Source organism: Lagenorhynchus albirostris, chromosome 6, assembly GCF_949774975.1.
Source record: "Lagenorhynchus albirostris chromosome 6, mLagAlb1.1, whole genome shotgun sequence".
Classification (NCBI taxonomy): domain Eukaryota; kingdom Metazoa; phylum Chordata; class Mammalia; order Artiodactyla; family Delphinidae; genus Lagenorhynchus; species Lagenorhynchus albirostris.
Window position 1 is genome coordinate 44,338,878 of NC_083100.1, and position 24,651 is coordinate 44,363,528.

Genomic DNA, 24,651 nt, shown 5'->3' on the forward strand with positions numbered 1-24,651 from the left:
TGGAGTGGTGGGGGGGGGATGGGGGGGTGGGAGGAGAAGAGAGAATGGGCAAACTCTGTTATTTCTTCTTATAAGGGCACTAATCCCACCATGAGGGCACCACCTCATGACTTCATCTAAACCAAATTACCTCCAATACCATTACACTGGGGGCTAGCGCTTCAATGTACAAGTCTGGAGGATACAATTAGATCCATAGAACCTAGCAAATCAACCACCCAAGAATAGTAAGTATTTTTCTATTTGGAGTTTACAACCAATAATTATTATGAAGGCTGGTTCTTGAGAATAAAATGAATAGTCTATATTAGTTTATTTAAGATTTTTACAGTTTTGGAAAATTTTTTCAGTATACAAACAGGCCAGTGAATCCTTACTTATAAAACAACCATTTGACACATGATAGCACAAAGACAGTTTGAAACCCAACTCATATTACTTTATGACCATATCGATTTCAATAGTAACAAATTTTCTTAAACATATTTAATCATGTAGCTTCTGGGAGATGGGTTAAATGATGAAAAAATGGGCGACCATGAACACAGCCTTTAATTTCATTTCCAAATTGGTGCTTCATTCTGCAGATAATATCCTGGATGTCCTCTTTTGATAAGTACATGGGTAACTGTCTAGACAGACGCACTGCTTCTCCCTGTGGAGAGAAAGCAATACATTTTACAGTGATATACCCTGAAGCAGAAAACAGGTTTTTACTGGCAAGGAGGAAGACAGAAAATTGATTATATTCTTTTATTATTTACTCACTCAACAAATATTTATTAAACACCAATTATGTGCTAGTCACTGCTGTAGGTTCTAGGAATACAGCAGAGAACAAGACAAACAAGATCCTTGCTCTTCTAAAACTGACATTCTAGTGCAGAGAAGCAGAAAGATAAAAATACAAAGACAATTTCAGCGACTAATAGTGCACAAAATTAAACTGGGCAACGTGATAGAGAGTGATTGTGTGATTAGGAAAAGCTTCCTCCAGGTGACAATTAAGCTTCAATTTAAGGAACTATGATGCAAAGATGATGGGGAAAGAAAAGCATTTCAGACAGAGGGAACAGAAAGAACTGAATGGTCAGTGTGGGAGCAGGAGAGTTACTAAAGTGAAGAGATGAACAAGAAAAGGAGTTAGGCAGGGGCCCCATCACCCTTTGGGACAGGGTAAGCAATTTGGGTATTAATCTGAATGCACAGGGAAGTAACCAGAGGGTTTTTAAGCAAAAGCCTGACATTCGTTTCACATTTTAAAACAATCAGTCTGGCTACTTTGTGCAGTATGGCTTGAGGCAGGTCAAGAAGAGAAGCAGGAGTCTTGCAGGCAGTCTCACTGCAGTCCTGGTGAGAGCTGTTTTTAAAAATTAATTATATATATATATATTTTATTGAGTGTAACATACAATATTATGTAAGTTACAGGTGGACAATATAGTATTCATAATTTTTAAAGGTTACGCTTCATTTACAGTTACTATAAAACCTGGCTATATTCCCTGTGTTGTACAGTATATCCTCGTAGCTTATTTTATAAGCTAATCATTAATCCCCTACTCCTATATTGCCTCTATATTACCTCTCCCCACTGGTAACCACTCAATTGTTCTTTATATCTATGAGACTGTTTCTTTTTTGTTATTATATTCACTGGTTTGTTGTATTTTTTAGATTCCACATATAAGTAATATCATACAGTATTTGTCTTTCTCTGTCTGACTTATTTCACTTAGCATAATACCCTCCAAGCCCACCCATGTTGTTGCAAATTTTCCTTCTTTTTTATGGCTGAGTAGTATTCCATTGAATATATACCATATGATAACCTCAACAGATGCAGAAAAAACTCTTGACAAAATTCAACATCCATTTATGATAAAAACTCTCTAGAAAGTAGGCACAGAGGGAACATATATCAACATAATAAAGCCCATTTATGACAAACCCACAGCCAACATCATATTCAATGGTGAAAAGCTGAAAGCATTTCCTTTACCATCAGGAAAAAGACAAGGTTGCCCACTCTCACCATTTTTATTCAATACAGTATTGAAGGTTGTAGCCACAGCAATCAGATAAGAAAAATAATAAAAGGAATCCAAATTGGAAAGGAAGAAGTAAAACTTTCACTGTTTGCAGATGACATGATGCTATACATAGAAAATTCTAAAGATGCCACCAGAAAACTACTAGAGCTCATCATGAATTCAGCAAATTTGCAGAATACAAAATTAATATACAGAAATCTGTTGCATTTCTATACACTATCAGAAAGAGAAATTACGGACATAACCCCATTTACCATTGCATCAAAAAGAGTAAAATACCTAGGAGTACACCTACCTAGGAGTACACCTACCTGTACTTGGAAAACTATGACACTAATCTAAGAAACTGAAGATGACACAAACAGATAAAGATATACCATGTTCTTGGATTGAAAGAATAGTTAAAATGAACATACTACTCAAGGCAATCTATGGATTCAATGCAATCTCTGCTGAGTTTTTGACTAGGGAGATAGTAGTGGAGATGGAGGGAGTTATAAAAGACTCCTGACATGAGTTGGAGGTAAAGTCAAGACTTGCTGATGGACTGGTTATGAAGGATGCAGAATCAAGGATAATTTTTGGTATGGTAGTGCTGTTTTCTGAGATAGGGAAGACTGACAGTTTGGGGGTAAAATAGCATTAGTGAAGTTGGCTTGTTCTAAGATTTATTTTTTTCAAAAATTGTTTTACTTCGAAGATCCTGAATGCTAACATTATTCTAACCACATACTCTCTCCCATTATCTTTCAGATCATCCTACTTCCTTTATTCCAACTAAATCTATTCTTCTTCTTCACTTTGACCTTTAATCTCCTCAATCCTTCCTAATTCTCCTGGCCCACAAGCACCCTTCTGTCATCTTTCCGTACTTCAGGTGTGAATAGTTAGTGAGGCATTAAAGATACTATCTCTAGCTTCACTTCCTGCATTCCCTCTAGATTCCAACTAGAATCTAAGGGCAGGTTCTTACTAGAATCTAATTCATCTTTATATCCCTCTAGGATTAAACAGTTTCTTATATATAATATGTGTTCAAATTTCGTTACTCACCCTTTTTTTCTTACACCATATTCCTCTTGCTAATCCTTACCCTTGGATAAATTCTACCGAGCATTGTTGGAGAATCACAAAACTCGCTGGCTGGATCCAATACCAGTATTAGCTCTTATGAGCCTTTAATGTCATTTGAATATCCTATTCTTCTCTAATCAACCTTCTCTTGAAGTACCTGCAGCTCTTATTTTCACATTGTTTCCAATATACTCAAATCCTCAAGTGCCTCCCCAGCCTCTTCACTCTCAGCAGATAACCTCTCCTATTACATTACTACATATATCATACATGACTTCTCTCAAGTTTACCTCAAAATATTCTTACTTTCACTTTAAAGCTCTCCCCTCGTCTGCTCTTGATTCAGAGAATGGTTTCACCTTTCTAAAGCTTATATTGTTAACTCATCTCCCTTCCTGCCTCTTCTGGAACATCTGCCCTTCAATCTTTTACTGTAAGACTTTTTCAATGAATTCAATACAAACATGTTCTCTTTTTGTCCCTTCACCACCATGTAACTTGCTGCCTACACTTTTCACCACTGCTCCCACTCTTTCACTATCACTACTACTTTTCCGTTATGGCTCTCTTGTAGGATATAACTGCCATCTAGCAGCCACACCTGCTGGTCTTCTAGCAACTAGAGAATGTGAGTAACATTTAGAGAATGTGATACTACTTATTTTTAAGTTTCTTTCCTCCCTTGACTTGTATATCCACTCCTCCCTTGATTTGTATATCCACTCCTCCCTTGATTCTTTTTTTACTCTTCTATCGTTATCTTCGATTCATCTTATTCAGCTTGGCCGTCAATGGAAGCATAACTATGGTTCTGACAGAAGTTCTCTTTTTTCCTTAGACTGTCTTCCCTAAGAATCACATCCACTATTGCCTTAACATAATGAGAGATACAGTATTAGTAAAAGTATTTGTAACTAATCCCAACCATTTTTTCCTCTTATTTCTGAAATCTTACTTCTTCCCATGTTGTTCTTCGATACACAAAATACTACCCACAACTCCCTCAACCTTTATTTAGTTTATACCAACTCCTTCACAAGAAAAGTTCCAGGTCCCTAGAAACTATCAGTGTTGAATTGCCTCCACAATAGGTTGGCAAGTTCCATAGGACAAACCTCTTGAAGTATTCACAGAATGCTACTGACTATAATCTTCAGGAAGGGTAAAGAATGGACTTTCCTGTTGAGGAAATCTGACCCTCAGAATTCACGGCCCACCATGATCACAGTCTAAAAGAAAATGACTCATTTTTTAAAAGGAAGAAAATAAACTTTATTATAAAGTTCAAAATAACACGAGTCAACCCTGAGGGACACAACCTCAATATAGAGACAATCACTATTGTTTTACCACCAAATGCCCAACACTTGGACATTTAAAACTTTATAACCTGCCTCCATCCTCTATTACTTTTGAATTTATTTTTTAATCCACTTTTACTTCTCATTTGTGGTAGATACTGCTAGAAAATGAAAATTTCCATTTATTCAATAATCTACATTTTTCATTCCCCCTCCCCTCTTTTGCTCTTGAAGAGATCAGGGTTTAAAATCACATTACAGTTCTTTTTAGACAAGTGTTTGGTATCAAGGTGGAGCAATTTTGAATCCCTTCTAAACAAAACAAAACAAAACAAAAAACTTCACAAAGTGTCTCATGCATAAGGCTCTTCCTCAATATGTATTCAAGAAATAATGTTATAGTAAGGATCCATGATAGTTTATCACAACCAGTCCATGATGTGAAACTTTTAATGGAGTTTTTTTTTTTTAAATAGTATTTCCTCTTGCAAACAGATAATAAGCCTTATAGAAACTTTACTATTTTGAAACCATTTACTATTTTATTAAGGAAAAGTTAAGTATCTTAAAACCTAGACAATCTACATAAGCTAATAATGCATACCTCTAAATAACTTATCACTTTGCGAGGTCTACATTCATAAACTTCCTTTGCATTTTTGTTTAATATAGCGTTAAGAATTTCTTTTAAATCCATCACTCCATAGAATGGAAGACAATTAGCCATTCCTTCTATTTCCAAGTAGTTTTCAGCAATGGAAACTCCTAAAGGAAAAAAATAAATAAAACCACATATATAGTTAGTTTTGTTTAAACTATATTCCAGAAAATGTCTATTAAAAACAAAATCACTGTTAGAGTATTTAGTTAACCTTCATTAGAATTTAATAGAGTCAGGAAAAAGTTTTGTTCCTTAGTTGAAGAACAAATAATAATTTCGCATAGGATTTCACATTCACATTAAGTCGTAAGTGCTCGAAGAAACCACATGTGCTTTACATCATTTAATTTAATCTCAGTTACTGTTGTTCTGTTCCCTACATTTATTTAGAACATTTCTCACTTTGGAGAGAAAATGGAGCCCCATTATTATTTATTAAAATAAAACTGGTTTAAATGTTTTAACAACTGCTGCTGTTCAAATTCTATCCTACTGGTTTAATATCTAAAAACCTGAATTATTTCTATGATTAGTTTAACTTAACAGGTTATTATAAAAATACTCACATAGTAACTTATTTTCTTCCAGCTTTACTGAGATATATTTGACATATAACACTGTGTACGTTTAAGGTGTACAAAGTGTTGATAAACACACATATAAACTACAAAATGATTACCACTATAGTAACTTATTAATATATTAGCAATTTGAGGAAATGAAATACTAATGTTTATTTTACTAGAATAATGTTTAAATCTGACATATTATCTATTATTTAAACTAAATAATTTAGTGATTAAAATAAAACTAAAAAGTAGCAACACGAGTGGATATATAATGGGGTAAAATATCCATAACAGCATATATTCCCAAGCATCAAATTTGGCTTTAGAATGCATTTTATGATTTTAGAAAATAGCAGAAATTTTTTTTCTTTGGTTATATCTGTGTAACAGTGTTCTTAATATTGGAGACCACAAAATGTTACCTATAAGTACCTATAAGTAAAAAAACAAACAAAAAAAAGAGACAGTCCCATGTTGGTAAGTGGTAGCTATCAATGGAAAAATTTTAAAAGAGGAGTGATGTAGCTTGAAGAGTTTCAGGTCCTGAGATGTCAACGACCCTATTCCTAACCTGTTCCCAGTTACAGACTAGTTCCTTGACCTGAATGGCAGATGAACTGGTGGTGTACTAAACAGAGAAGGCATCCTAATGTTATTCCCTGGAAACAACTGGAGAATAATATAAGAAGATACATAATCAAGTGTTAAGGGGTAAAATACAGAGCTCAGTGAAGGAAGACAAAATGAGAGTTTGAGCAACCAGGGGAACTTAAATGGGACTTGAAACAGGGTTTAGATAGGCAAAGAGGAAGTAGCAGAATATTCCAGTTCACATCTTTTTATACAGAGAGTAAAATTTATCAGTCATGAGACTTTTCACTATTGCTGCTTCTATACCATTTACAGTATGATTTGACTGAAAAGTCTAATACTGTCTACATGAATGCTGGAAGATTATACACATTTCATAGAATTATTTGTGGATATGGGTAAAAAGTATATGGTAACAAACAAGGAAACTGAGCAATATTTTAATATCTGTGCTTGCAAAATTTAGATATGGAAAACTTAGAGACATTTGGAATCACGTTCAAGAAGTTTCCATAAAATTCTGTGAAATGCTTCCCAATTTCCCGAAAATACTTCAATAAGTGGTTTGACAAGTTTTCAATTCCTAAAATGTGTAATTCTTATTGATACAGAACAAAAGCTATTCTCATTAACAAGCAAAGTTCTTAGGGTCACATTCAGAATCTTTTTCCTTAAAGCCAGATGTATTCTTCCTCTTTCAAGTGCTTTTATCTAAAGATGTTTTATGACAACTGGCAAACTGCTGATCAAAAGTTAGTCCAATACAACAAAACTCTCACTAAAAGACGGAGAAATGGTCTTTAAGAAAACATGACATAAAAATTAATGAATGAAAAAATGGTTTTAAAAAAATGAAGAAAAAAAACGAATGCCTTTAACTTGATCTGTTACTGAGAAGAGAAATAATGCTGATGATAATCGAAGTAAAGTTAATCCCGATCAAATCAAGTCAGTTCGCAGATGACTGGCTTATTCATTTCCGTATCTTTGGTACCATGCAAAGTACCTGGCATTTACAGGACTTAAAAACATTCTCTACAAGCTGAGAGCTGAAAGCATCTGTGACACAGAAACTTACTGGGTAACTCAAAAACAAACATGCTCTTGGAACAGGCAGGGTAGTTATCCTAACTTAAAAAAAATTGTTGTGATAACATCTTTCATGAAAAAAAAAAGTACCTGCCACCAATGCCACATAGTTAATTAGGAAAATAGATTAAGAAAAAAACATCTTGCTACACACACACATACACATACATAAACTCCTTGCTTCACACTTCAAATAAATTTTTAAAACGTCAGAAGTCCTGAGGATGAAAGATTTCTAGGAGGACCAAAAAAATGACTACAAGTCAGTTCAGGTCAGAAAGGGGGTGCTGGAAGAAAAGAGAATATCTGAACACATACCATTGCCGAGTACTATGCTGATTTACCTAAGTACCTAGTTTGGTGCTAACAACTTCATGAAGTAAATATATCAATTTTAATAGGAAATCAACATAAATTAGTTAAGAGTTGGTTTTAAAGGCAGATTGCTTGGGTTCATATCCTGGTTCTACCACTAGTCTGTACCCTTAGGCAAACTTAGTTTCTCCATGCCTCAATTTTTCTATTTATAAAAAATGGGCACAGTAACAGAACCACAGGGCTATTAGAAAGATCAAATGAATTATTACATTTAATACTTAGACTACTGCCATGCACATAATAATTATTAGTTGCTATTGATGAGGTAACACTGAGGCCAACTGACTTTACCTACAACACGTGTTTTTAAATGGCAGAGGTGGGATTTGGACTAACACTTCACTCCAAATCTAAATATCCAGGATTGAGGTTAGGAGGAAAGAAGTTCTGGGTAGGTTTTCTTAAAACTGCTAGTCAATAAAGTTAAAGTTTGGAACACCAAAGCATTTTCTGTATGTATTCCATTTCATGGTTTTGTACATTGTTTTTACTTATTTTCTTCTCATGTCTCAGTAAAACAATCCTTTAAAAATTTTCTACATTGTTTTGTTTTTGTACACTTTGGTCATGGCAAGTTTAGGGAGGGTGGAGGAAGGGACAGTGGAATCACTCTTCCTGGTACCTTTGTGCTGCTTGATACCAGATGAAAGCAAAGTAATAGGACAAGACTGGCCTAGGTAGCTAGGGCAGAAGGCAGTTAAGTACGGAAACTATGAAAGAACAGAGAAGGGGCCAGCCAGGAAAACTGAAGTCTCCTAGCCAGAAGAATTTTCTTTTTTCTCCCCACCTAGTGAATTTCCACAGTAAGCAAAGAGTATTATGACAGGTTTTTTAGCAAAGCCATGGAATCAAATCATCCACTCTCCAAACAGTAAGACTGTTGATGCTACACATCTAATTGGCAAAGCAAGTAAATGCTTTTAAAAAAGGAAAAGAGATGTTTAATTTTGTTAGTCAATTCTAGTACCCTACATGTCTATTTCTGCTTCATCATCTAAGGAGTATTTAATAATTTAGTTAGACACAGCAGGCAGTTTGCATATTGTGACAAAGGATGGCAAAAATTACCATTACTTGATTAGTTATGGAAATGCTAAAATACAAGGCAATGGACTGAAAGAGATGCTAAACTTGCTCGTTTCAGGCAGAGGTGACCTTTCTGAAATATGACTGTTTTTACAAAGCTGACACTGTACTTTTGGTGAGACAAAAATATACCGTGATATCTGTAAATTACAAAACTCAAAAGTAACTTTTGGAACAAGATTTATTTTTCCAAGTCAGGAAGTATTAAACCACATTATCATACCTGGTATCAATTTTATCTTGAAACCATTTGCTGTGAGACGAGGATCGGACAGGTAAGTTGGTCCACTGTATCTTTGGTCATCTGCTGTCATTTTATTTAAAATCTCTAAATAATGAGATCCATTAAAAAGACTGAAAAAGAAATTATGGCCCTTTAACTTATTAAATACGTAAAGTGAAATAAGAGAATTTACGGAGAAAAGTTAATCCGACGGCCCTTTAAAAAGTGTTATTATCACTAACCAAAATACAAAGGTATAAGGAGCCCTGTGAGAAACTTTACATTTCTGTTAATACTTCGTAGACCTACCATATATACAGTGTACAGAAAGGAGGAAGAATAGACACAAAAGACAGTTTCTATCTTCTAGAATGTTATACAAACTGTGAAATTTAAAAAGTACTTTCTCTATAATACAAAAGAAAACTTTATTTATAAATAACGCCATTTTATACCTTTATTTACAAAGACACATTGTCAAGTTATTGATGTAGCCCATCCTGTGTAATAGTCTATTGCTAGTCAAGGTTTCTTCAATAAGAAGATAAGCATGTATCTTTTTCTCCCAAGAACTTATAAAAGTAATTCAGGGCTTGGGAGAGATACCTCCAGTATACTATAGGCATGGTATGTTTGCCAAAGGTGGCATACGCTGAGTGGTACTAGCCCTAAACAAAATTTTGAGGTGGCCAACGATTATCTAGGGCACAAATTAACGTTTCATGCTGGTTTTAGGCTTGGTCAGGTGCTTCGTAACATGTTATTTACAGTAATGTGTCGGTTACAGTTCACACCTATGTAAATAAGGCACTGTTCTATATTCTATCCAGTGCAGGATGATGAGCTGCTACTTCTTCATTAAAATCTTGTACCCCTTGAAAATTAAATGAATAGATGATGTTTCTGCTTATCACCTCTGAAAGGCTGAGGACCCCACAGGCTATAAGAGCAGATATCATGGAGAGGAGAACTTTGGCTATATAGCAGATGTGCGCTGTCTGGTCTAACCCAACATTGAGAAGATCAATCTGAGAGCCGGTGGCGGTGGTAGTGGTGGTGATAATGATATAGTATAGAAATTAGTGGTGCAGGGTCTACAGTTACTGTCAAGATTGGAATGCTGGATCCACTGCTTATATACTGACTGTATGAACCTTGGTAAGTTACTTAACATTCTGTGTTTCAGTTTCCTCGTTAAAATGTGGATACCTCTCATACGGTTATTGTGAAGATAAGATCATGAAAGCAAGGGGCTTAGTAAAGCTCCTATCATATAGTAAGAGCTCAATAAATATGAGCCATTATTGTTATTATTATTGAGCTCTTACTTTGTATTTTATAATCTCTAAATTATATACTCCGTTGAGAGATAAACTACACAACCTGCATTAGAACTCTGACACGAAAATTGAGCCCAACCCATAATTACCTTCTTTATGACTCAGTTTTTAAAAACTTATTAACTGTGATGGGGATGTCATATTTCAGAAGAAAGGTGAAAACAATTTTGAATTAAGCTTTGTTGCTGTCCATGTTCAAATAAGAAAGATTTATTCTCAGGCCAGTATGGACCCCAAATAATAACTTTTAATTTATTTGTTTTTAAATAACAGAATGCCACAAAGAAGAATATTTTTAAAAACCTATAATTCATAAAGCACAAAAATATTTTTGAGATCTAAATGAAAATTTACGAATACCATTTAGAAAAGCAGTGGAGTATACAAATACACCTTAGCTCTTTTTAAGTGAAGAAAAAGAAAAGTACTATCAGATTTTTGAACTGTTTTAATTAAGCCTAAGGCTGTATTAATTCTTTTTAATTCTTTCTTTGACAGTTTCCTAGCTGGTCTTAAAAGAAAACTGTAAAAGACACTGGGTTTTAATTACTGTGATTACTATTGCCTTAATTAAAAAGATAGCTTTATCAAATGTTTTTTTGGTTCTGGCCTGTTTTTCTTTCTGGAGGCAGGGTCTTTAACACAAGGGTTTAAATACATTTTTTAAATGATTTCTGATTTATTCTTGGAAGTCTGAAACAGAACGTTGGCCTCCAAAACAAATTGTCATCTTTTTAATTTCAGGTTTTTATCTCCTTTGTCATAAATATAATTTCTTTTACCTATGTCAGACTAAAAAAGAAATATTAAGTACAAAAAAGTAAAATGTTAGTAGATTATTTAACAGTTATTTGTTTTTACAGAAAACAATTTGCTCACATAGGATATGAAAAGGAAATACCCCCATAACAATCTATCATAAAGTTAGTTCAGGCAACAATCATCAATGGATAAAACCATTAGATGGAAAGGTTATTGGGGAACTTTAAGATGGAACATCAGGTTGTCAGCAGCTGAACCCAGTGATAAGTGCCTTTTGATGTGATGAAATATGAAGTACATAGCACCACCTATTAAGCAGTCTTACCAGAAAGTAGAATCTAAATCTATTCAATCCTCCTGAGCTAACTTCCATTTAAAAATGGGAGAGGGGAAAACAAGTTAAACACCATCACAAGAAAGCAAGAGAGACAAATAGAGACAATGGGATATCCCAAAGAACAAGCAACTAAGAATCTACATTAACGGTGTGATATTAGAAGAGATTTAAAATACAAAGCAAAATGTAATGGTTGGACCTTGTTTAGATACAAATTAAACTTAATTTAAAAACTATAAAAAGACATTCTGAGACAATGAGGAACAATTCCAAGGAATTAGTATTGTGTAACGCATGAAAAAAGGCATTGTGGCTAAGAAAATGGCCATTTTAGAGAGAAACATACTGAAAATTCTAAGGATGGGAATCATTCTAAATCCTTTAGCAAAAGGAAAAACATACATGTGTGTATGTGTGTATGTATATATATATATATATATATATATATATACACACACACATATCAAGGACAGACAGTAAATGTGGTAAAATCTTGATAATTGTTGATAAAGGCATTTATTGAATAATTCTGTTTTGGTATATGTTTGAAATGTTAAAACAAAGAGTGCACAATGAAGAAGAGTCATGGCAATCCAATGTCAGGACTACCCTGGGGAAATCACTAATGTACAGGGGGGAACTGAGCTTGATATTTATTAACTGCAGAAGTAAACTATCTAGAATATTCTAAAATTATTTATTTAAAAACAATTCCATTAAATATGTGAAATCAAATTACAAAAATTTCTTTAAATAAATACCACTTTTCCCTGCTAGGAAACACTTTCAACTTTTTACCTTCAATTTCATTAAATGTTCTTAGAGTAAAAAAAATTATATTACTTCACCATACCTCTCTGTCAATATAATTGGCTTTTCGAGCGGCTCTGCAGGAAGTTTGTGATTCTCAAGAAGTCTTTTAAATAGCAGCGCTTCTTCCACTCTGTATGGATTTAATAACATTATCTCTGTTTTGGATGTAATTAGCCACGCATCAGGAAACTTGAGATTGTGGATCAAGTAAGATTCGTCCTTTTCTTCTAAGTCAAATTTCCTATGTTTATCAGAATTCTTTTTTAAGTTTTCCATAGAAAACGGGATCTGAACTTTTTTAATGTTTTGGGTTTTTTTTTCAATTTGGGACTGAAAGAGCTCATCAAGTTTTGGCTGATTAGATAATGAAGTTTTCAACTTGTTCTTCTGTGCCAAATTCCATGCGCTGGTGGGTTTTATCCTTTTTTTGCCATCTTTTAATGATACTTGCGACTCCTGTTCAATGGCTCTCTTGATTTGCCTATTGTATCTTTCCAAGTCTTTAGTAGCCTTCTCTTCATATCTATGAATAGAGATAAAAAAGAACTAATGAAGTCATAATAAGAAATACATTAACCATCCGAAGCAAATTTTATAAAAAAAAAAAAAATTTATAAAAAATAAAGAGCTGGCATTCCAGGTTCAGTAACGACAAAGGAGTTCGTATTGGATTAACCCACCTTAATATAACCATAAGCTCTGAACAAAATACAGAAATCAACCATTTAAAATAGGCACTGAAGAGCAATGAAAAGCATGCAGAATTTGGAATGGATTCAACCCTTGAAAAAAAAGAGATCCACATTTATACCACTTTTACCCAGAGGGCAGTCCCCAGAGCATTAAGGAAGAGTAGCAAGAACTCAGTCAGAAAGCTGCACTCTTATTAGACTGAGTCATCAGAACACAGAACTCCCTGCTTCCAAAACAGATGGAAATTGAGGAAGAAAATCCCGTGTGAGAATCTAGAGGAAAATAATCACTAGAAGGCTAAATAAGCTAAACAGAGATTTCAGTGGCTGCCTGCTGCAGGAGAAACAGAGTTTGGAGTTTAAATCCCACATAATTAGATGACTTGGAAAACACTTTGGGCTTTCAATTAAAACTGGAGGAGGGCTACATCTTACATCTTAGGGGTAAGGAAACAAAACAAAAACAAACAAACAAAACAAAAAACTATGTTCTAGAACTAAGGAAGCTGCCCTAGGACTAACAGCAAAATTTAAACAGTCTTTGCCTAAGGAAGTGTAAAACAAAGTCTCCTTAAGCTCCAGGTGATCTGTCAGCAATTTAAATGCGTGGTAGAACAAAACCCAACACTTTTCGGAAGATAACAGAATCCAGAGTTTCTACAACGTATCAACCACAATGTCCATTATACAAGCAAAAGTTACCACTCAAGCAATAAAAAAGGAAAATGTGAGTTATGGTAAAGAGAAAAAGTGGACAGTAAAAACCAACCTCAAGATGATGATGTAGATGTCGGAACTGCAAAAAAAATTTTTTTAATTGGCCTTTACATATATTTAAGGACTTAAGAAAAAGATGATCACAATGAGAGACTAGAAGGGGTAATCTCAACAGAGAAGGGAAATTATAAAATGAACCAAATGGAAATGGAAATTCTAAAACTAAAAAATAGAATATCTGAAATGAAAAATTCACTGGGTACACTTAACAGCAGATAAGAGATGGCAAAAGAAAGGATCAGGAAATTTGAAGACAGATCAAAGGAAATTATCCAACCTGAACAACAGAGAGAAAAATGATTGAAAGAAGACTGAAAAAACACTTCAGTGACTTATGGCAAAACAAGCAACCTAACATATATGTAATTCGAGTCCCAGATTAAAAATATAAAAGTAATGGGGTAGGGACGTCCCTGGTGGCACAGTGGCTAAGAATCTGCCTGCCAATGCAGGGGACATGGGTTCGAGCCCTTGTCCGGGAAGATCCCATGTGCTGCGGAGCAACTAAGCCTGTGAGCCACAACTACTGAGCTTATGCTCTAGAGCCTGCGAGCCACAACTACTGAGCCCGTGTGCCTAGAGCCCGTGCTCCACAACAAGAGAAGCCACTGCAATGAGAAGCTCTTGCACCGCAATGAAGAGTAGCCCCCGCTTGCCACAACTAGAAAAAGCCTGTGCACAGCAACAAGACCCAATGCAGCCAAAAAAAAAAAAGTAATGGGGTAAAAATATTCAAAGAAATTATGGCTGAAAGTTACCCAATTTGGATAAATGCAACATTTTACAGATTCAAGAAGGTCAGTGAACCCCAAGCAGGAAAAATGCAAAGAAATCCACAGCTTAAGTACATTAGAATCAAACTGCTGAAAACCAAAGATAAAGATAAAATCTTAGAAGTACAGAGGAGGAAAAAAAAAATGTTACAAAAAAGGAGCACCACAACAAATGATGGATATAACTTCTCATCATAAGCAATGTAGAGCCAGATAACAGTGAATAACATCTTTTAAGTGCTATAAGAATCCAGGATTCAATTATATCCATAAAAATTTACTTCAAACTTGAAGATGAAACAGACATTTTCAAAAAGAAAGCTGAGATCTGTTGCCAACATAATTACCTTATTAAGAAATGTCACCACATGGTAACTCAGATGTATAGGAAAAAATGATGAGCACCAAAAATGGTAACTATGTAGGTAAACAGGAAAAAAAAAAAAGATCTTTTGAAAAATTCTCTTATTTCTTTGAAAGATAACTGTTTAAATTTTAAAAGTAATATTTAAAGATGCAGTTTATTTTTACGTAGATGTAAAATATATGACACCAACTATGTAAAGGACAGGGGCGGTAAGTGGAATTATACTTGGAACATTTTTATAGTTTATGTGAAATGGTATCCTATTTTTTAAATAATTAATTAATTAATTTTATTTATTTTTGGCCACGTTGGGTCTTTGTTGCTGCATGCAAGCTTTCTCTAGTTGTGGCAAGTTGGGGCTACTCTTCATTGTAGTGCACGTGCTTTTCATTGCGGTGGCTTCTCTTTTTGTGGAGCACGGGCTCTAGGCGCGCGGGCTTCAGTAGTTGTGGCATGTGGGCTCAGCAGCTGTGGCTCGTGGCCTCTAGAGCACAGGCTCAGTACTTGTGGAGCACGGGCTTAGTTGCTCTGTGGCATATGGGATCTTCCCGGACCAGAGCTCGAACCTGTGTCTGCTGCATTGGCAGGTGGATTATTAACTGCTGTGCCACGGAAGTTCCTAAAATGGTACCCTATTAACTCTAAGTAGATTATGATAAATTAAGGATGTATAATGTATTCCCCAGAGCAAAAAATAAGGCAAAGCCAATAGAGGAATTAAAATTAAATATGAAATTATATTCTTTTAACCCTAAAGAGGCTGCCTCTCTCCCAAAACAAGGAGGAACAGAGGAACAAAACTGAGAAGGAATAGGAAAATGGTAGACCAAAACACAACCATATCAATTAATACATTACATGGACTAACTATTGCATTTGAAAGGCAGAGTCCGTCAGACTGAATTTCAAAAGCAAAATCCAGAGATGTAAAGGTGTGACCAACAAGGTGGAGTAGGAAGATCCTGAGCTTACCTCCTCCCATGGGCACAACAAAATTATAACTATTTACAGAGCAGCTATCGATTAGAATGAACTAAAGACTAGCAGAGATCTTCTACAACTAAAGATATAAAGAAGGAACCACAATGAGATGGGTAGGAGGGACGGAGTCGTGGTATAGCCAAGACCATACCCCCAGGGGAGAAGACCCACAAACAGGAGAATGATATCAATCACAGAGCTTCTTTCCAAAGAGCATAGGGTCTGAGCTCCACATTAGGATCCCCAGCTCAGGGGTCCTGCACCAGGAAAGAAGACCCCAGAACGTTTGGCTCTGAAAGTTAGTGAGGCTTACTTTCAACAGAGTCAGAGGGCTGAAGGAAATAGAGATTCCACTCTTAAAGGGCACACACAAAATCTCACACACTCCAAGACCCAGGGCAGAAGCAGTAATCTGAAAGGAGCTGGGTCAGACCCACCTGCTGATCTGGGAAAGCCTCCCAGAGGCAGGAGGCAAATGGAACTCACTGTGGGGACATAGATACTGGCAATAGCCATTTTAGGGAGCTCATTCTACCATGTGCAATGCTGGTAAGCACCATTTTGGAATCCTCCCTCTAGCTTATTAGCTTTGGGATGCAGTCCTGCCCCAAGCCACCAGCCTGTCAGCATCAGTACTGGGACACCTCAGGCCAAGCAGCTAGCTGGGCAGGGACACAGCACCACACACCAGCAGGCCAGCTGCCACAGGACCCGAGTCAACAGCCCCTTAGGACCCGGCCCCATCTACCAAAGGGCCTGGGATCCGGCTCCCCATACCAGTGCATGGGCACTAGCCCTGGGACATTCAGCCAGCTATTGGAACTGGTCCTGGCACCAGCAGGCAGAGACCAACTCTAGGACCCCACAAGGTCCTGTAGCTGGAAACCCTAGGACCCAGCTCTGCCCACCAGGGGTTAGACAACAGACCCAGGACATCTTGGGCCTGGGCCCACACACCAGCCCTGGAAACTCTAAGCCCTGTACCAAGAAACGCCAAGATGCAGCTTTGCCCACCAGTGTGCTGGCACTAGCCCCAGGACCCAGCCTCACTCACCAGTGGGCCAATACCTACTCTGGGACACCCCAGACTCCACAGCTAGCCATGTCAGGAACTGGGCCCACTCACCAGCAGGCCGACAGCAGCTTTGGGACACCACAACTATACAGAAAGCTGTGTCAGGAACCACCTCTGCCTACCAGCAGGCAGACACTAGATCAAGGAACCCCAGCCGGCAGCCGGCCACCTGGAGACCCCGCTCCACCCACCAACGGGCCAGGACTAGCCTCGGGACCCCCCAGGACTCCACAGCCAGTCAACTCATGACCTGGCCCCATCTACCTGTGGGCGGCCCACACCAGTAACCAGGACTCCTCTGGCCATACCAGGACATGGCCCTGCCCACCGTCAGCTGGCACCCTTTGTATAAGGCAGGGCATGGCGACCAACTGGAATGGGGGCCAGCCACAACCACCAGCACACCCACAGTAGTCAGCCCACCACAACAGAAGGACCCACACAACCCACATAGAGGGCACCGCTAAAGCATATAGCTCTGGTGACCAGAAAGGAATGTGCTACTGGGTCCCATAGGATGTCTCCTACAAAAGGCCACTTCTCCAAGAGGGGGAAATGTAATGAACCTACCAAATACATAGAAATAAAAACAGCATATTAGGCAAAATGAGGCAAGAGAGAAACATGTTCCAAACGAAGGAACATGATAAAACCCCATAAGAACTAAGTAAACTGGAGATAAGCAATCTACCCAATAGAGTTCAAGGTAATGATCATAAAGATGCTTAAAGAACTCAGGAGAAGAATGGACAGACACAGTGAGAAGTTAGAAGTTTTTAACAAAGAGTAGGAAAATACAAAGATAACCAAACAAAGATGAAGAATACAATAACTGAAATAAAAAATACACTAGAAAGAATCAACAGTAAATTAGATGATACAGAGGAACAGATCAGTGAGCTGGAAGGCAGAGTAGTGGAAATCACTGAAGCTGTACAGAAAAAAAGAATAAAAAGAAATGAGGACAGTTTAAGAGACCTCTGGGAGTCTCTTATGTCAAGTGTACTAATGTTCTCATTATAGGGGTCTCAGAAGGAAAAGAGAGAGAGAAAGGGGCAGAGAACATATTTGAAGACATACTAGCTTAAAACTTCTCTAAACCTGGGAAAGGAAACAGACATCCAGGAAGTCCAGGATGCACAGACAGTCCAAAACAGGATCAACCCAAAGAGGACCACACCAAGACACACTGCTATTAAATTGGCAAAAATTAAAGATAAAGAGAGTATATTAAAATCAGCAAGGGAAAAGCAAGAAGCTATGCATAAGAGAATTCCATAAGGCTATCAGCTGACTTTTCAGCAGAATCTCTGAAGGCCAGAGGGAATGGCATGATATATTTAGTGATGAAAGGCAAAAACCTACAACCAAGAATACTCTACCCAGCAAGTCTTTTGTTCAGATTTGAAGGAGTGATAAAAAGTCTGACAGACAACCAAAAGCTAAAAGAGTTCAGTACCACAAAACTAGCTTTGTAAGAAATGTTAAACACAACAAATAACTTGGTGTGGATGTGGAAAAAAGGGAACCCTCGTGCACTGCTGGTGGGAATGTAACCTGGTGCAGCCGCTATGGAAAACAGTCTGGAGATTCCTCAAAAAATTAAAACTAGACCTAACATATGATCCAACAATTCAACCTCTGGGTATTTATCCAAAGAAAACATGATAAATATAACTAACATCGATGTATGTTGTATATTAAAGGCGTTAAGAAAGTAAATCCTAAGAGTTCTCGTTCCAAGGGAAAAAAACATTTTTTTCTCATTCTTAATGTTGTATATATATGAGATGATGGCTGTTCACTAAACTTATTGTGGTAATCATTTTACGATGTATGTAAGTCAAATCATTGTGCTGTACACCTTAAACTTATACAGTGCTGTATGTCAATTATATCTCAAGGAAAAAAAGAGTAGATGCCTAAAAATTTTAAATATTAATATTTTAAATGAAGTGACTACTAATATTTTTAAAATTATCAACATTTAGAAAATGCACTTTGTCAGAAACACCTTCACCTTTAGTATAGTTGAATATTTTTGTTTCACTTTCACATTTACTTTTGCTTTTGCATACTGAAATAAGTACAATGTTCTTTATTCTGCTAATCTATGCTAAGCACAATTTGCCAAGCTGCTTTCAAGTATTTGATCAATTTCTTATGCAATACTCTGGTCTAATTTCTTAGGGAAAAGCACCAAGAGATGGGCAACGGAATCTTTTTCTATCAGAACATCACTAACTCTCAGGGGAAAAAGTACTAAAATACAATGAAGGATTAAAAAAACCCTTTATAATAATTAAAATTTATTTTAAATCTAGGAACATAAAGCACTATCCAATACAGCAAAATTAAAATGCAGTCCACTTAAATAAAAAAGCAAATTCCAGCTATATGTGTCTACAAGAGTTACACAGATAGCACGGGGGAAAAAGACAGATAGTTTGAAAGTAAAAGAATGGAAAAGATAAACCATGCAAATCGTAAGCATAACAGCAGCTTATAGTAATATACGATGAAATAAATTTCAAAACAAGAAATAATACCACAGATAACAGGAATATTTCATAATGACCAAAGGGAATCATTAGGAAGGTATACCAATCACAAATGTGCATGGATCTAATAACAAAAAGCTTCAAACTATGTGAATCAAAAAATTACAGATCTAAAAGTAGAAATACATCCAGAATTACAGTTGGGGACTTTAATGCCCCTCCCTTAGGCACTGACAGAATTAGACCAAAACAAAAAAATCAGTAAAGCCTTAAGAAGATTTTAGCAATACTATCAACTACCTTGACTTGTCATTTTAGAACACTACATCTAACAGCTACAGAATTCAGATTCTTTTTAGGAGCCCATTCTTCGAGATATGCTGCTGGGCATAATTCTCAATAAATTTCTAAAGATTTAAATCTAACAGTATTTTCCCTGTCCATGACAAAATTAATTAGAATTCAGTAGCAATAAAATATTTAGGAAAACTCCAAATATTTGGAAACTAAACAATACAGCTTTATTCGTAATATCCCATATCTGGAAAGAACACAATGTTCATCAACTGGAGACTGAGAAAACAAATTGTGGTATACTTATACAACTGAGTATTACTTACTGATTAAAAAAGAATAAACTATATGCATACATTCAACAAACATGGATGAAAATGACAAAAATATTTTATTGAGGGGAAGAAGCTGGACATAAAGGAGTACATATCATTATGATTTTATATATAAGAAGTTTAAGTACTGGAAAAACCAAGCTAGTGCGACGGAAATCAAAATAGTGGCTGAGAATGGAGACTGGTTTCTAGGTAGCATTAAAGAACCTTCTGGGGTGATAGAAATGTTCTATATTTTGTTTGCAGTGGTGGTTTCATCGTTGTACACATATGAAAATGCACTAAGCTATATACATTTAAGATCTATGCATTTCACAGCAGCTAAACTTTACCCAATTTAAAAAACCATTTAAGGTACAGGCAACTAAAAAAAAAAAAAAAAAGGAAATAATTAAACAATAAAATAAGGAGTCAGGGCTTCCCTGGTGGCGCAGTGGTTGAGAGCCCGCTTGCTGATGCAGGGGACACGGGTTCGTGCCCCGGTCCAGGAAGATCCCACATGCCACGGAGCAGCTAGGCCCGTGAGCCACGGCCGCTGAGCCTGTGCGTCCGGAGCCTGTGCTCCGCAACAGGAGAGGCCACAACAGTGAGAGGCCCACGTACCGCAAAAAAAAAAAAAAAAAAAAAAAGTCAATTTTAGATGTGAAGAGCTCCTTAAATATGTGCTATATCATCAACATAGAAGAAGCAATTCCCAGAGCACAACAAAAGAAAACTTACATACATTTAATAATTATATACTAGTAAAGTTAAGGTCACTATAATAATAACACTCAAAATAAAAATTATATGATTAAATTTGTAATGGTTTCATAGCTAAATGTTAATTTTTTTGTTACTATTTATTTCTCATTTTAGAGTCAACAATAAAAAAATAAATTCAAATAAACTGAACACATCCAAACCACCTAATTTAATTCAATTTCAAACAAGGTAATGGACCTTTTAAAATTATACTGGGTAAGGGCTTCCCTGGTGGCACAGTGGTTAAGGATCCGCCTGCCAGTGCAGGGGACACGGGTTCGAGCCCTGGTCTGGGAAGATCCCACACACCTCGGAGCAACTAAGCCCACGTGCCACAACTACTAAAGCCCGTGCACCTAGAGCCCGTGCTCCGCAACGAGAAGCCCGCGCACTGCAATGAAGAGTAGCCCCCACTCACCGCAACTAGAGAAAGCCCACACGTAGCAACAAACACCCAATGCAGCAAAAAATAAATAGATTTATTAAAAAAAAAATTATACTGGGTAAAAAGTTGAGGTCTTTTCTTTTTGGTTAACAATAACAGAAGTAAAATGAAACTCCTGGGGCCAAAGACAGCAGTCTGGTATAGTGGTTATATCAACCCTTTTCTAAAAAATTGAGATGCCTGGGTCCTACCCTCAGAGTTTCCAATTCTCCACACCTAGGCTGGAGTTGGGCAGCATTATCTTTAAAATGAGTTTTAAGTACTTAGAATAGTGCTTGGCACATAGTAAATGATAATAAATGTTCGTTATCATTATTTTCTATCAAGAAACACCTACCTTATAATGAACGGGGCACACAATTGACTAAACGTTGGTAATTATTTGAGCAACCTTGATAAAACGTTCTTTAAATGCAGTTTTAAAATTGAGACTAGAAAGTGTTATTTCTAATCTTAATAAACTCTTAAGAAACTGTTGGAGTTCTATTGTAGATAACATATATACATTTTTAAGGAGAAATTTGAGTAGTTATGTACTAGGAAATAAAAATGATACTATTGGGAGAATGGAATTAAATGTTAAAAGTGAGACTAAAACACAAGAAACAAGCACGTTATGTAATTTGTACTCAGCATATGTTTGTGAAATAAAGAAATGTTAGCTGGAGGAGAATGTAAAACAGCCTTTATTTCACTGTGAACTAGATGAATGAAAAATGCCTCTTTTGGTTACTGACCAGGCCACATTCATAATTTTTTACGTTATTTTTCTCCCATTTCCGCTTAGAATCTGAAGTTCTGGATTATAAAACACAAAATTTTCAATACAGTTTACCTTCAATAAGTACTATAAATAAGTATTTTTAGCTCTTAGACATTCAAACTCAAGATTTCCTCCTACGGTGGAAAATGAGTTCAAGATGAAGGTTACCATTTGTAATTAATTATGATGTGCAAATTTTCACATATGGTACTAATCTTTTGATTTATTCAAGAAGTCAATTTAATTAGTTCCTTGGGAAATATAAAAAGTTATGTCCAAAGGAATATTAAGTAAATGTTAAGTAAAAACAGCTGTTATCTTCAACTTTATATCAAGGGATTTAGTAACTTGAACAAAAAATATTAATTCTGATTTATCAGTAATCAATTCAAATGTTTCTGTGTCTCAAGATTACATGTAATTATAAAGTTTACTTACCATTTTTCAATAATATCCCAAGTACAGTACTGTTCTAAGTTAGTTTAAGTAGAAATATGTTCATAGCTACTACAAATGAAAGTTCAAGTTCACATCAATTGACTGAGAACCCAGTGGGAGGACACAGTGGTTTCTAATCCACTAGAGGAAAGGAGAAGAAAGCAAGGGGGAAAAAAATCCAGAAAGGAAAAATTTTAAAATGTAGGTACCTTCTATTGCAAAGTCAATCCTAAGCTCTCGGTAGAAAACCCGGATCCAATGTCTTATTCAAAACTGTTTGAACCTTCCATGATCTGACCAGCCTACTCCATCTTTCTTTATCACACTCCCCCATGATCCATTCCTGTCATAAAGGGCATCTTCCAGTTCCTCAATAACTATTTTCCTTCTAGCTTCTGGGCATTCTTACATTCTGTTCCTTCTACAAAGAAAATTCCCTACACCATTTTGATTAATTTCTACTCAGGGAAGCATTTCCTGTCCCATAAATATGATTAAGCCCAACTGCTAACTGTTTTCATAACTCTTCTGTGTTTCTTTTATTTAAAAACTCTTCATATTCTATGATTACTATTTGTTTAATAGTGTCTTCCTCACTAGACTGCACTTTTATGAGTAGTAAAAGTATCTTTTATTTATAATTTATCACTGTATCTGAAATGAGTAGCTAGAGTACATAGGGCCTTGTACACAGAATGGCCTCAGTAAATAGCTCCTAACTGAAAGAAACAAGGAAGGGAAAGAGAAGGGAAGGGAAGGGAAGGAAGCAAGGGAGGAAAGAAAAAAGGGAAGGAAGGGGATGGAAAAAAAACAGGAAACAAGAAGAGAAAAAAAGGGAAGAAAAGGAAGAATGGCTGGAAAGACTGATTATCTGTAGAACAGGAGTCTACTCTCATATCCCTTCACACTCCTTGTAGAATTTAAGACCATGGAAAGAATTCTAAGATAAAGATCAGAAGAGAAATGGTAGTTAGTGTGATTCTTGTGTTATAACATATTTACTCTACCTTTTCACTAATCATGATTTTGATTCACAGATCCCTGGCTCTGGAAGATTCTAATAGAGCTTTTTGTGACATACAGTAAGCTCTCTGATCCCAAGATACCTATATTTTCTTCACAGGTTTCTATTTCTGGGCTCCAAATTAAATTTAACCTTGAATAAGCAAATGAAAAATAATATCTATCACAATAGAGAAATTTCCTTTTCACAGATTAAAAACTCTGATTAACATCATGAACAATTATTTACTATGTGCTAGTCATTTATCTTGTATCATAACACACAATATATCTTACTTAATTTTCACAACAATCCGGGAGATACTGTCCACACATTTTTACAAAAAGCTATCAAAGAGAGGAAGTGAGGTTAGAACGCAGGTGTAGCTTCAGAGGCCTGCTCTTGACCAACAATGCCTCTTTTGTATACCTTATGGCAATAGAGAAAATTCTGAATTCCAGAATACTGCCTGATGATTAACAAATTTTTAGATGAGACCTATTAACCATAACCCTTGTACCTTAACACCTTGGGGCCTGCAAGGAGAAACAATGCCGACATTCCTTGAAAGGAAACTGGAGTAATACCTGCTATTGTGAGGCTGCAAGGGAACAGCTACCTTGAGCTGTTCCAATGTCAATACTTCCATGAGAACTGGGAACATCTATGCTTTTTTTAATTTTCTCAGACAGCTCTCAATTCATCACCTCCCTGGTCAATGCAATTCAACTTCTGAGGGCTTACTGTATTAAAACTCAAGTGCTCTCACCTTTAAACTGAATGTGTCATTTATGTAAGACAAAAGATAATTAACAATGTGTGAACCTCATTTGCATCTTAATTCAAATAAACTTTTAAAAAATTTGACATTTATGAAATAATTAGAAATTTGAACAATGAAGATTAAGGAATTCATGTTTTAGAAAGTGGTAACAATTTGTATTATGGCTGTTTAAAATAAGAGTATATTTATCTTTTACAGATATATATTAAAGAACAAAACACAACCACCATCCCCACTTAAAAAAAAAGTTAACTTGCGGAGGTTTTGCCTATTGGTGTGTTAATAGTGGTCTTTATTACTTTAAATTAACAGTGTCTTTATAAGACTGAAAAGCTAATGAAAAAATGAAAAAAAAATTGGTCAAGTATCCATGTAGTTTATCACCAAATATAAACTCTGGA

At 36.0% G+C, this 24,651-nt stretch overlaps 1 protein-coding gene across 6 annotated transcripts in view; it reads right to left on the reverse strand.

Moving 5' to 3' along the window:
* Positions 1-294: 294 nt before the first annotated feature.
* Positions 295-24,651, reverse strand: part of PMS1 (PMS1 homolog 1, mismatch repair system component) — a 97,892-nt gene continuing 73,535 nt past the window's right edge. For 2 of the 6 annotated variants that reach the window (XM_060152456.1, XM_060152457.1), the window contains 4 exons: positions 12,319-12,801; positions 9,027-9,157; positions 5,034-5,194; positions 295-655 (listed from right to left, as the gene is read on the reverse strand). In XM_060152456.1, coding sequence (XP_060008439.1) covers positions 491-655; positions 5,034-5,194; positions 9,027-9,157; positions 12,319-12,801 — 940 coding nt within the window. In that variant the 3' untranslated portion in view covers positions 295-490. Of the gene's footprint in view, positions 656-5,033; positions 5,195-9,026; positions 9,158-12,318; positions 12,802-24,651 lie in introns of those variants that run through there. The other 4 variants (XR_009541120.1, XM_060152458.1, XM_060152459.1 and 1 more) reach the window with 4 other exon arrangements.